This window comes from Amblyomma mixtum, chromosome 8 (assembly GCF_055824585.1).
Source record: "Amblyomma mixtum isolate Tamu chromosome 8, ASM5582458v1, whole genome shotgun sequence".
Lineage (NCBI taxonomy): Eukaryota > Metazoa > Arthropoda > Arachnida > Ixodida > Ixodidae > Amblyomma > Amblyomma mixtum.
This window is the reverse complement of record NC_143019.1, coordinates 147,845,043-147,858,602: the sequence shown is the minus strand read 5'-3', so window position 1 is coordinate 147,858,602 and position 13,560 is coordinate 147,845,043. Positions and strand designations below refer to the sequence as shown.

At 47.1% G+C, this 13,560-nt stretch overlaps 1 protein-coding gene across 5 annotated transcripts in view; it reads left to right on the top strand.

The window, feature by feature from the left end:
• Positions 1 to 13,560, top strand: part of Git (ARF GTPase-activating protein GIT1) — a 240,005-nt gene that overhangs the window by 216,281 nt on the left and 10,164 nt on the right. For 3 of the 5 annotated variants that reach the window (XM_089555369.1, XM_089555368.1, XM_089555371.1), the window contains one exon: positions 4,360 to 4,507. In XM_089555369.1, the coding sequence (XP_089411495.1) occupies positions 4,360 to 4,507 (148 nt within the window). Of the gene's footprint in view, positions 1 to 4,359; positions 4,508 to 5,230; positions 6,553 to 13,560 lie in introns of those variants that run through there. The other 2 variants (XR_016284798.1, XM_089555370.1) reach the window with 2 other exon arrangements.

The window sequence follows — 13,560 nt, the reverse complement described above, 5'->3', positions numbered from 1 at the left end:
AAATCTAGGCAAGTACCGATGTTGAATCACTTAGCAGATAATCATTTTGCTACTTTGTGAACGTTATTTCAGCTGGAATGGGGTAGTAGATTTTGCATAGGAATTTTTTAAAACCCGGCCCCCAAATATTCAAGACCTTGTACAATCGACTTCAGAACCATGGTTAAGGGAAAAAAAATGTATGTCGTTAGTCAAAGTGAAAAGCGCGTGTTTCGCACGAAAAAAATGTTTTCGGAAGCCATGTGGCATAGGGGTGAAAAAGGAGTTTGATTCAAGAAATCTTATCAAGTGAGAATATATGACATGCTGGTTAGTGATATTGGTCTATTTGCTGATGCTGATGCTGATGAGTGTTTGTTGCCAGATTTATGGAGTGGAACCACTTTAGGTAATTTTCAGTCCTTTGTCAGTACACCAAGCTCTAGGTCAAACATAATTGCGCTTTTGAAAAGACAGGACAAAATAGGGACGACACAAACTCTCATGCGTGTCGTCCCTATTTTGTCCCGTCTTTTCAAAAGCGCAATTATGTTTGACCATGTTAACTACCAACTAGCCCAATTTGAAACCCTCTCAAGCTCTAGTGATTGTTCGCATATTGTAGATGTGGTAGCGGTGTAAACTTTAGTGTTCTTTAATATTTTAGAGTTGTCAGGGCTGAAAGGTGAACTCAGTTTTATGTTGTCAGTAATTTTAATGATTCCAGAATAATGGAATCTTATTGGGTCCATTGGAAGCTCTATGTGATAGTCATAATCAAGGGCAGTTTGGCCAGAAGTGTGTGAAAAGGCCTGACCAAAAGTTTCATTTAGAATATTAGCGCAGTCAGTATCTGGAACTGGATTTGATTCAGTATTGTGAAGTGATATGCCTTGTTTATGGTGCTTCAAGACTTGTTAGGGTTGCTTGTTTACATTGAACGCAATGTCATGTGGAGAAACTTCTCCTTCAGTGCTTTTTTGTAGACTGCTAATTTCTTTCACCCGTGACCAAAGTTCTGGCTTACCCAAGGACTTGGCTTTCCGCTAAATTTGTCTCTTTTTATTATCGATATGCTTTTAATTGCCGATCATACGACGGGGAATGAAGGTTAGCTCTAATGTTTGTTTGAGGAATATGTAATTCTACATCTCTAAATAAACTCCAATTAGCATTTACTGGACGTTATCAAAGTCGGTTAGGAAACTGCTGAGAAAATGCTCAAGGGCTTCATTTATAGCTGAAAAATTAGCCTTGTCATAATGGTATATAATTTTCTTTTTCTTGGGTGATGGTGAATTCAACATATGACTGCAAGTAGCGAATGGTCATGTATTCCCGGCAGGTATCTGGTGTTCGAAATGAAGTGTGGTGCGTTTGTTAGCAATAGGTCTTAATGTATTAGATGCGGAAACTTGCTGGCTGGATAATAACTGCCTGTGCCAAGGAAAAGTCGGAGCAGACAGTGATTGGCTGTCACTTGCGGTAATACTGGTGCATGACCAGTTTAATATCAGGAAGATTGAAGTCTCCAAACAGAAGATTAGGAAATCTATTGCTAACGGTATTTAAGGTGTCACCAAGATTTTTGCAAAACCTGGGGGTAGCACATGCCCAGCACTTTACCCACTTCTGAGAAGCATGCATGCACATATGTCAGTGTTCGTCCAAGCGCATGACATATGTGAAAGATTCGGCTGATTTTGTTACCAAGCTTAAGGTTGCGGCGGTTGACGACGATGACATCATGGTTTCTTTTGATGTGAAATCCATGTTCACATGCGTTCCTGTTCATTTCGCTGATCGCTGATCGCTGTACATGTGCTCAAGAGGCTGAAGAACAATCGAAAGATAGCAATCCTTCCGGCCAACAAAGGAAACGCAACCATGATATTAGACCATACTCAATATATTTCAAAGATGTCCGACCTGCTGCAGGATGCACTAACACGCGCCAAGCTGAACCGGGATCCCACGAAAAAAGTAGAAGCAGAGCTTCAAAAACTGCTAACCGATGTGTTCAAGTTTGTCCCTCCTTCAAAGAAGTACATTTACTACAAATTGTTATGCCACAACGGCTCAGCACCAGCTATCTACGGTTTACCGAAGATTCATAAACCGGACGTGCCTCTCAGGCCTATTGTTGATTTCACGCGTTCGCCATTGCATAACCTGTCCAAGTATCTGCATCAAGTCCTTAGGCCCCTCGTTGCACGAACACTGACATATGTGAAAGATTCGGCTGATGTTGTTTCCAAGCTTAAGGTTGTGGCGGTGGACGACGATGACATCATGGTTTCTTTTGATGTGAAATCCATGTTCACATGCGTCCCTGTTCAGTTCACTGTTGAATGCTGCGAGCGGGTACTGGAAGAAGACGCATCACTGCCATCCCGAACGGCTTTTGAAACAGCTGATCTGTGCCGTCTCCTGAAATTCTGTTTGTAGAACACATATTTCACTTTCAACAACGAGTTCTACAGGCAAATCTTTGGCACGGCTACGGGTGCGTCGGTATCCGTAACCTGTGCCAACCTCGCTCTGGAGTCTATGGAAAATTCGGCCCTGCAATCGTTCCGTACTCGTCCGAAGCTCTCCTTGCGGTACGTGGACGATTGTTTCTGTGTGATTCCCCGCAAGGATGCCAAACCGTTTCTGGACCACCTAAATTATTTTCAACCGAAAATTCAATTCACAATGGAAGAAGAAGTTTCCAAAAGGATTGCTTTTCTTGATGTCCTTGTTCTCCGCACTCCCGATGGTCTTGCCACTACTGTTTTCCGGAAACCCACACACATTGGGATTTTCAATCCGCCCACCCCATTGGCCACAAACGTTCCGTCGCGTCAGCTCTATACAACCGTGCAACTCGTCTTTGCTCCAGTCCCGGTCTGCGCTGTTCCGAGCAGGAAAAAGTCCGCGTCGACCTCGAGAAGAATGGCTCTCCTCGACAACTGCTGCACAACGAACAGCGTCGCTCTCTGCACCCTGCCGAGCCCCGACTCATCGGAAAACAGAAGCGCGCGCGAGCGTTCCTTACGCCCGGGGGACAAGTGAGGCTCTGGCACGGATATTTTCAAAATACAGCGTGCGCATTGCGCACGTGCCGCCAGCAAGCTGAAACAACAGCTCTGTCACATAAAAGACCGTCTGGAGCGCCCACGTTTCCCCGGAGTGGTGTACAAAATCCCCTGCAAAAACTGCGATGCATCATACATTGGCGAATCAGGCGATTTCAGAAGATTAAGAGAACACAAGAACGACGTCAACAAATGTCGTACCTCATCGAACCCGCTGGCAGAGCATGCTCAAGAAATTGACTGGGAGAACGCCACAATATTAGATACCATGAAACCCACATCGTCACGACTGCTTTTAGAATCTTTTTATATACAGACCACGGATCATGTCATTAGCCGGACGAAGGGTAATCTCCCGGATAACTATGCCCACTAACTGCGCTGTAAAGTGCGCATATAAGAAGCGGCCCATTCTGCCCATCTTTCATTGTGAACAAGGGACCCGTAGGGGTCCCGAAACGTCAAGTTTTTTAAAAAACCATCTTTTGGCGAGTGTATGTTTTATTTTACCACTATGCCTCTCCCTCGCCAGACAGGATTCTGTTGAACCCTTGATTAGATTGTTGATAAACACCGATTTGAACACAGATGAATTTGAGCCAAGTGCCAACATTGATGAAACTGCAAACATTCCAAGTTATCAGAAAGGGCAATCAAAAGCCCACCTCCCTGCCGGAAGGAATGATCACAGCGAAACGCCAAGAAGCATTTTTAGTACGAAAATTTCTTCGTTTCAAACAGATTGATTTAGCCACGTTTCTGTTAAGATAACGATATCAGTAGTGGAGCGCCAGTAGTGGAGGACAATTCATTGCGATTTCAAATGGCGCTGCACATGTTTGTGGAGAGGACGGTGATGTTGTTCTGCGAATCATCGTTTGGCTATGAAAAAACATTGTGACATGCACACTTGACATATATGTCTTAATCATGGATGCTGTCGGTTGCTGGACAGTACATGTAACATATGCTCTTTAAGTGAAGCTTGTTATAGCATAGTTTAAATGATTGTTCTGGTGTGGTTGGCTTAGCGAATTCTATGAGTTTTTTTTTTTTTCTCTGGCATGTAAAGTGGCAAGGCAGAGACAGAAATCTTTTACTCTTTCAACTTCGATTTAAGTCTGAGCACTTTCTTTGGATTTACGGCAGTTTTCACTGTTCCAATGACCAGAGCACTAAAATGACATCACGCAGGGGGCTCCCGTTGATGGTGTACTTGCACCCTTCCTCCCCCACGGGCAGGAGGCTTTTGTGCGCGTGAGGGAGTAGTAGTAGATGGGTGGGTCTGTCTGCTGTGCAGCTCCCAGCAGCAGCAGCAGCAGCTGCCCACCTACCAGGAGGTGCTGGCCCAGACGGAGCGGATCACCCGCTGCATCCAGGAGCTGCTGGTGTGTGCCCAGGAGGGCAAGCAGGACGCCTTTCTGCCGTGCACCCACGCCATCCTGCAGGTAGGTCAGGGGTGGGGCACTCCTCCGCAGCTGGTGTCGTCAGCCAACAAGGGAAACCACACTCGTCAGACCGCTGGATAGCCCCAGCCAAAACTTCAGTCTGCTATAGGCTTCCTCTGTAGGTACAGTCATCCATGACCATGAAGTGTTGGATGCAACCGACACTTAAAATATATTGTAATTCAGCTCCAAGGAGTCCTTAAATGCTCCTTCTCACGATCGAGACCCATCACTAGCACGACAGTTTGAGACATAGGGCTGTGGGAATGACATCAGGGAATAGTAGTGGCATCACGGCATTGACCAGGTGGGCGACTCGCTGTGCTGATCGGCCAGTGTGCTCTGGCTGATGCACCAGCCATGCAGCATCGACGGCCAAGCGAAACTTTCACATCGGTCAGACTCTTGTCTACACCTTCTCTGTACTGTGAATAAGCGACTACTGACTGTTGTGTCAGTCAGAGAAAATTGGAAAAAAAAACCTTCCTCGGCCCAAAACTTGCACAAAATAGCTCAAAATTTGCACAAAGGTGGCATTTGGTAGCGCCATCTGTGCTCGCCAGAGGAATGAGCACTCTCCCATTGAGGCTGTGTCAAAACGCAAGGAGGTGGGTGGGGGGTGGCTTTGCATTTGGTTTAAAAGTGCTTTCTCAGCTATTTTATCAAAACGCAAAAAACGGTGTTGCACCCACATGGCCCTCTCCCCACACCTTTTCTTTGCAGCCTCCCTGCATGGCAGAGTGCAAGATGGCACCACTGGCATGATTGCTGCAAAGCTCGCAGTTTTGGCTTGCTCTCACCACAGAAAATGAAGACTTCCGATCAGTTCTGACCAAATCAGGCAAACACTCCACCCAAGCGTAGCATAAATGCACAACCAGCACAAAAGAGAAGAGTCTGTTTAAACAAAGTAGAACACAGCTTGCATTTCGTGCTGAACTAATGTGCAATTGCTTCCTGTATACAGATGCAGATATATGTAAACAAAAATAGCGCCGAGATGTAGTCATCATGGGCGCATTCTTGGAGGAATATGTACCATTGACGATCTGATTAAGAAACGCCGAAGCATGAAAGCACCCAACCCTCCAGACAGAATAGAACTGCAGAGCTGTCAAAGTTAATAAATCAGTGTGAGATAGCCAACATAAGAAAGTTTAACATGGAGAAAAATCCTGCATGCTCTAAAGATCAGAGGTAGCCTAAAGGCACTGAAGAGGAAACTAGGCACAGGTAGAAACCAGATGTATGCGAAAAGAGACAAAAGAGGGCAGTGTCATTAGCAATATGAATAAGATAGTTAAAGTAGCCGAAGGGATTGGTACCCTGTGACCTCAACGTCCTCTTCGGTGCAGTCCGGCCTTCTTTTGGCCACGTAAAGAGGATATGTAGAATTCTACGATCTGAGCTGTGGAGGCAAGTGCGACTCTTTTATGACGGTTTGCGTGTCGCCTGCTACTGCCAACATCCTGATTGGGTCGCTGAGAAGAAGTTTCGCGAATATAAACGACGTGCAGCTCAGGCTATAGAGTTCCGGTGGTGCCACATCTTGAACCACACACCTAAGGCTTCTAGCATGAAACAGAGAAGCGGATTCGTGAAGGTGCTGGGGCATGTTCAAATCACAAGCGAAGTAAACAGGGTTCTCGTGAAAGGACCGAAGTTCAGCCTTGAGCCTACGGTTAGGGCACACGAGCACCTGTCACTGAATAGGTGTATTGCTGGAAAAGCGTCCCCGGAGAACCGTGAGCGCTGCTTGCTGGACGGAGTGGATGCTTTGTCAAGAACAGTATCGAGGAAATCCCCAAGCGACCGGTCCGGAATCAACACCGTCGTCACTTTTTTCAAGGATAGACATCTCCGGTTACTGCAATCAGACAAGGAAGGAGGGTTTGTCGTGGTGCCGCCCGGAATCTACGGAGAAAAGACCCGCTGTGCGGTGGAAAAGAACTTCACTCAGACGAGCCTCAAGCCGAGTAAAGTGAAATCGCGAGCTGTCGCCCTCTGCAAGAACTTGGAACTGGAGCAGTTGGCAAATTCTATAAGTAAGTGCAAAGAAAAGACTCTTAGCATGTTCTTTACTGCAAAGACTCACAAAGAGGAGGTTCCGTTCCGGTGTATTGTTAGTGAGCGCTACACTTACCAAAGGCTTATTAGCCAATACCTGTTAAGGCATTTAAACTCTCTTGTCGTTGATGATCCCTTCTGTACGAAGAACTCGACGGAAATTATTGCTTTCTTTCAATCCTGCAAAGGCATTGGAAGTGTGTTTTCGGTAGATGCCAAGGACCTTTTCTATTCCATTCCACACGAAGAGTTGTTCTCAGCTGTTCAGTCTTGCATTGAAAAGAAAGGTGTGTTGTTTCAAAATTCAGCGGGTATTTCAATGGAGAGTTTTCTTTCTTTGTTGGAATTCTACCTTAGTGCTACTGTGGTCGAGTTTGACAATCAGGTGTACATACAGAAGAAAGGAATTTGTATAGGTTCCTGTGTAGCGCCAGTGTTGAGTAATATTTTTCTCGCAGCAGTTGACAAAGATCTGGACGATAGGTTCGACAAGAGCAAAGTATTAAAGGTTTTCAGGTATGTCGACGATTTTTTAGTTGTATTAACCAAGCAAGACGCACCAGCTTACAGAGCCACTGTAAATGAAATTCTAGATGCATTTAATGAACTGAGCCATGGTTTGGAATTCACTTGTGAATTTCCACAAAACAACAAGTTACAGTTTTTGGACTTGGAACTCTTCTTGGAACGAGATAGATTCTGTTGGATGTACAAGCCTCGAAGTCAAAAAGAGCTGTTGTCCTACGAGTCAGCTCACTCAAAAACAGTTAAAAGAGCCATAGCCACATCAGGATTAGGATCTGCACTAACAAAATCATGCGAGCATTGCATGCAAGAGAGCTTCCAACTGCAGACCGCACGGTTAATACAGGCAGGTTTTCCGCAGACTGTGATTTCGGCAGTGACTGAAGCTCTGCTTCAGAAAGTTAAAGGCAAGAAGAAAAACGTTACTCAGGAAAGCAATAGGAGGGTGAGGCCTGCCGTTATCCCGTATTCCCACCGGGTAGCACATAATTTGAAAAAGGTTGCAAATAAATATGAGATTCCCGTAGTCTTTTCTGCCCCTTGCAAGCTAGCTACGTTGTGTCACAGGATAAATAATGAAAAGCCAAGACAGCAAACCTGTGGCGTAAAGCATGCCAACATGTTCGTCAGGTGTAGGGAAGGTGTGATTTATCAGATTCCGCTTACATGCGACAAAGTTTATATTGGTCAAACCGGAAGGTGCCTGAACGAACGTTTAAGGGAACATGAGCGCTCACTTGAAAAAGGCACTGGCTCTAATCTAGCGCTTCATTGCAAAGATTGTAAATGCATGCCTCGATTACGCGACACTATTGTTCTTGATAGGAGTAGAGACAGCGTAGCCCGGGAGTTGAAGGAGGCTTTCTTTATAAAAAGAAAGGGCTTGGAATGTGTCAGTGACGCGTCAAAATCGTTGTACAGGAGTGAACTTGCCTTTTTGGAACGACATTGCTAAATTTTTATTGTTGACTACGCGTGTTTCAATCGTTGAGTGTCACTGTTTCATCGTTTTATTGTTAAGGTCTGTGCATGTTTTAGCCATATGTTGTTACATTCAGTTAGTTTTTATTCTTTCCACAATTCCATTTCGTCATTTTTTATCGGTTTTACCCTTGTTACCTGCTATGGATGTTTTATCGGTTTTTATGGCTCTTTACACCTCGTGACATTAACTGTTTAAGTCATCATGTATTTTTTTGTTACCATCCCCTTGCGATTCTGCTGACTTTTAGCCTTTTCACCCTGTTATGTTTTTATCGCTTTTATGGCTCTTTACACCATGTGACATTAACTGTGTATAGTCATTGAGTGTAGTTTTCATTTTGTTACCATCCCTTTTGATATTCAGTTCACTGTTAGCTTTTTCACCTTGTTTTGTTTTTATCGCTTTTATGGCTCTTTGCACCATGTGACGTTGACTGCATCTGACTATCTTTGGCACTGCCTTCCTATATATTGCGCGAGTTTCGCTCAATAAATTCAGTTGTCAGTCAGCGCTCTTTCCTGTCACTTCCTCGTTTCGCCTTCGGGCTTCTTTCGCGCTGTTTTCACCAATATTAGCCGAAGGATTCTATACAAACCTATATAGTAGACAATGTAATCAGAACATTGATGAGAGAAGCAGTAGCGCACAGCTATGGGACATCCCGCCAGTAATGAAAGAGGAAATGCAAAGGGGTAAAGCAGCTGATTGGTTGGTTGGTTGACTTATGGGTTTTACATCCCAAAGTGGCTATGGGAACGCCGTAGTGGAGGGCTCCGGAAGTTTCCGACCACCTGGGGTTCTTTTAACGTGCACAGTACACCGGCCTCCAGCATGTCGCCTGCTGCGAACTCGCGTCCTTCGGGCTGCTGACCCAAAGGACACAGGTTCGATCCTGGCCGCGGCTGAGGATCAGGTAACAGCAGATCTGTTGACGGGCAGAGGGGAGATTCTGCTGGGAAAACTGGCCACCCTTCATACTGTTGCAGTGGGGGTCGGCACAAAAAGACAGCAAAACTGCCGCTCGTTACCTCGAACACACGCTTTGTCCTCCTGCTGCGGCACGGCCTCTTCCTCTTTGTCCCTTACATCTGTCCACCGGCCGGGGGGTGGAGGAGGGCCACATGTGCCCGGACACACTCGGACACAAAAGCACAGACTAGCCAGGGAATGGCAGAACAAAAATCCTAGTCCGGGGAGGCCGTCCGACTACCATGAGGTCCCGAAGCGATGCAGTCCCACGGGAGGTGGATCTCAATTCAGTGGGACCGGTGCTGCTGTGGGCGCTTTTCAAGGCGTTAGCCAAAAGCGACGGGAAGGTTTCTCTTTAGTGGCAAGTGCTCCAGTGATACGATGTCGCCGCACGTGAGGGGTGTGCCCTGCAAGCAGCTAGTGTCTGCTGCACCACGCACTGTCTGTTGTCTCTGTCTCAATTCTGCTGGCCACCGGCCTCCGGGCTCTGGACCTCGCGCAGGCACACATCAGGAATGTCGGGAGTGCAGGAAGAGCCTGCGACACGGTCCCCGTTATGGGGTGGTACGCTGCTGTGAGGAAGGCATGGGGACAGGAGTCATTGCAACCGACGAGCGGGGCCTGGTAGCCAAGTCGGGCTTATTGCGGGCTCCGGAGACATAGCGCTTCATGTGTGACACATGCTGCGGAAAAACGAGATGCACTGTCGCGTGGGTCATGCTTGGGCAGATCTTCAAGACGGTATGTCATGGGCCACAACACGATAAGGGCCGTGGTACTGGGGCAAAAGCTTTCCGGCGTGGCCAGTAGCGCGGATGGTGTGGCGAACGAGGAGAAAGTCGCCGGGTCGGAAGGAGGGGAGTGGCGGAGCGCCCTCATTGACCGCTTGTGCATGCGCATGAGCCGTGAGAATGTTGCGCTGGGCATCGAGGCAGGCACAGCGAAGCCATTGGGTGGAGTCAGGTGGGGGTGCAGTAGGGTGGGACAGTCCCAGCTTTGTGTCGAGGAGGATGGAGGGCGTTCTGCTGCAGACGACGGAGAATGGCGCCACCTGTGTAGTTTCCTGCGCTGCAGTGTTGACAGCGAAAGTCTCAGCAGGAACAAAACGGTCCCAGTTTGTGTGGGGCGGAGTGGCGTAGGACGCAACTATATCTGTGAGGGTACGGTTGACGCAGCTTCATGAGGCCATTGCGGTGCGGATGGTTGACGGACGTAGTGGAATGCACAATGCCGAAAGAGTGGAGGGCTCGCTCAAACTCATGTGACATGAAGCAGCTGCCATGGTCCGTGATGAGGCGAAAAAGCCTGCAGAGGTGGCTTGGGAACTCGTGTGGATGGCTGCCTATACTGGCATGACTGGCAGGATGCTGTGTGTTGCTTAACGTCCCTGAACATGTTAGGCCACCAAAATCGCCCTGGCACTCGCTCATAGGTCTTGCCGCAGCCAAGGTGACCCACCGTGGGAGCGATCGCAGTGGTTCCAGCACCACTGGCAACCACACGGGAGCTCGACCATGGAGCCGCTTCACATGACGTAAAAGGGCATTCTAAAAATAAAGAGGCACCGACCAAAAAGGTGTAGTCAATAACAGATGACAATAGGCCTCTTTAATTTTAACATGTATTCACCCGACCAGGCGAGATTTCGTCAAACCTTGGATTTCAAAAGGGCATTCTCCTCCCTATAGATCCGATGCAGTTTGCGGTGGCGTGGGCTGGCAGTGTTGCTGAGGGAGTGAATTATGGTGTCAATGTCAGGATCTTGCATTTGCGCAGTCAAGGCGGTCACAGAACAAGGGTAGTTAGTGAGACAGGAAATCAGCATCTTGATGGGCTGAGCCACGCTGATGCACTGTCATGAAATCGTACTCTTGAAGTTGGAGGGACCAGCGTGCAATCTTTGCATTCAAATGATTGGCAAACTGCAGACCGAAGGGCATGCAGTTAAACTGGTAAAGGCTGTCGGGCGTCACAAACGCAGTATTTTGAGCGTTGTCAGGGTGAATGGACACCTGCCAGCTGCCCGAGAGCAGATCCGAGGTGGAAAAATAGTGGGCCCCTTTCAGTTGGTCCAGCATGTCGTCGAGATGAGGCAGCGTTGAGGTGGCACGGCCGACCTGCTCCACCGGGGTGCCGTTAAAGGCCAAGAGCCAGGTTTTGGAAAAAGCAGATGGGGGGGGGGGGGGGGGGGGGGGGGGTCGCGTTGGCAACCAGCGATTTGTCCAACACGTTGACAGCCGCTCCTGACATGCCCTGACATGCCGGCCAAGCAGGGTAATGTCAACCAGCATGGAAGGCGTGTCAGGCGTATCCGAAAGTGATGAATAGAGAGGACGCGGAGAATGAAGAAGTGTGGGATGGAAATGGCGACCTTATTCTGCTTTAAAGAAGACTGGCTCCCATCTCCCGGACCATTGCCAAAAATGCACTAAGCAGAATAAGGTCGCCTGCTTTCCCAAACGCTTATCGGACTGTGGAGTATTGTTGAGAAGCTGCGATCAGATTGAACGGGAACTGGTCGAAGCCTATTACATTAGAAAAAAAGGAGATAACTGCATCAGTGATTCATCTGTGATACTTCGCCGATCTGAAATGGTTTTCTTAGATAGATTTCTGCCTGCCTTTGGATTTCTTTTGTGTTCTCTGGTACCCACGTGCTTGTGATTCGCACAGTGGCGCTTGGGTAAAGAGAAGGTATACGAACGGTCTACGTCGAATAAAGCCTGCTGATAGTAAGCGCTCGTCCCTGTCTGCTTCTTTATTGCGCCCCTGTGTCCTCCTGAAAAGTTATTAAGTAATTTGCGATTCGCTGATGACATTGCCTTACCAAGTCACTCGGGAGATGAACTGCAAAGCATGATCAATGACTTACACAGGCAGAACAGAACGGTGGGGCTAAAAATTAACATGCAGAAAACCAAAGTAACGTTCAACAGTCTCACAAGGGAACAGCAGTTCACAGTTGGTAGCGAGGTGCTGGAAGTAGTAAGGGAATATGTCTACTTAGGGCAGGTAGTGACCGCAGATCCGGATCATGAGAGGGAAATAACTAGAAGAATAAGAATGGGGTGGAGCGCATATGGCAGGTTCTCTCAGATCATGAATGGTGGCTTACCGATACCCCTCAAGAGAAAAGTATATAACAGCTGTATCTTACTGGCACTCATCTATGGGGCAGAAACATGGAGGCTAACGAAAACGATTCAGCTCTGCCTTTGGTTGTAGTCATGGGAAGAAGTATAGTTTCCGTTGTTTCTGCCCGTTTGTGTGTTGGTGAAATGGCTAAAAATGACATCGACTAAGCATGAGGTGATATCCATTTTTGTCGTTGAGAATTCAAGTGCTGGCTTTTCTTGGCGTGTCTTGTGCTGTCTGCTTTGGCAACACGCCAAGATGCTGTGGGCCTGTAACATCGCTGGCTGCGTGTTTATTTATCTTTTGATGGGAGCTCCTGCGGTCGCTCAGCGAATCAAGCAGTGTGACATGCGCTCCGTGTGTGTTCCTGTCCCGTCATCTTCGCGCAAGTACCTTCCCGTTCAGGGCGCCATGCGTCCTTCACAGGAGCACGGGTGGCGCTGGCATGGGGCAATACCTACAGGCTTGTGGGAATATGTATGTGTGTTTGTTCTGCCGGTCCAGGTACAACAATGATCGGTTGTAACGATTGGATTGTCTGGCTTTGTTCCATGTTTCACTCTTGCGCCTTGTATCATTGAGTCATGCACCAGCTCGCCCAACAGTCGATTTTTCTCAATGCCGTTGTAAGTGGACTGTGCTGTAGATTCCTTCGTTTTCGAGTAAAACCCAATTTCACACAATACTTTTGCGCCCCGAACGTGTTTCTTGAAAATCAGGTTAGACGCCAAAAATCAGCCTTCTAATAATGTTGGTTTTGTAGGTCACGAAGCTGAAGACACTGCAAAAAAAATTTGTGAGTGTCTCGTGCTTGTTGCAGAGATGTGCCTACGGTCAACTGGGGATTGCATTTGAGGATGAGTTCAGAAAGGGTGTAAAGCAAGAGGCCAGAACATAGCTACCGAACACAAATCTTATCGGAATCACTGTATTAAGTGCTATCCATGATTCAGGACACCCTGTTCCAAGGACCGGGCTCGTTTAAAATGGTTGCTGAGATGTTGAATGTCTGCTCTGTACAAATAAAGACAGGCCAGTCTTGCTGACACTTGGGAGTGCTCCTTAGGAGATTTGTAATGTATGCAAAAAAATATTTCTAATAGACTTGAAAAGAATAACACTTGGTCAATAATTTTTATTGGTGCCTGCAATTTCCATGTTGTTTATGGAAGAATGAGCAAAAAATAGTGCATCTTATATCTAGCAAAAAAACAAACTGTCTTGTGGTGCAAAAAATTATTTGTAAAAAACCCGAACTACGGATTCTTTTATTGAATAATTGAATAACCTGATGTTTACCTTTATTTGAGCTCGAAAAATATGGCCTGATTTTTTTAACCCCCCCCCCCCCCCCCCCCCCCTTGAGTTCTGG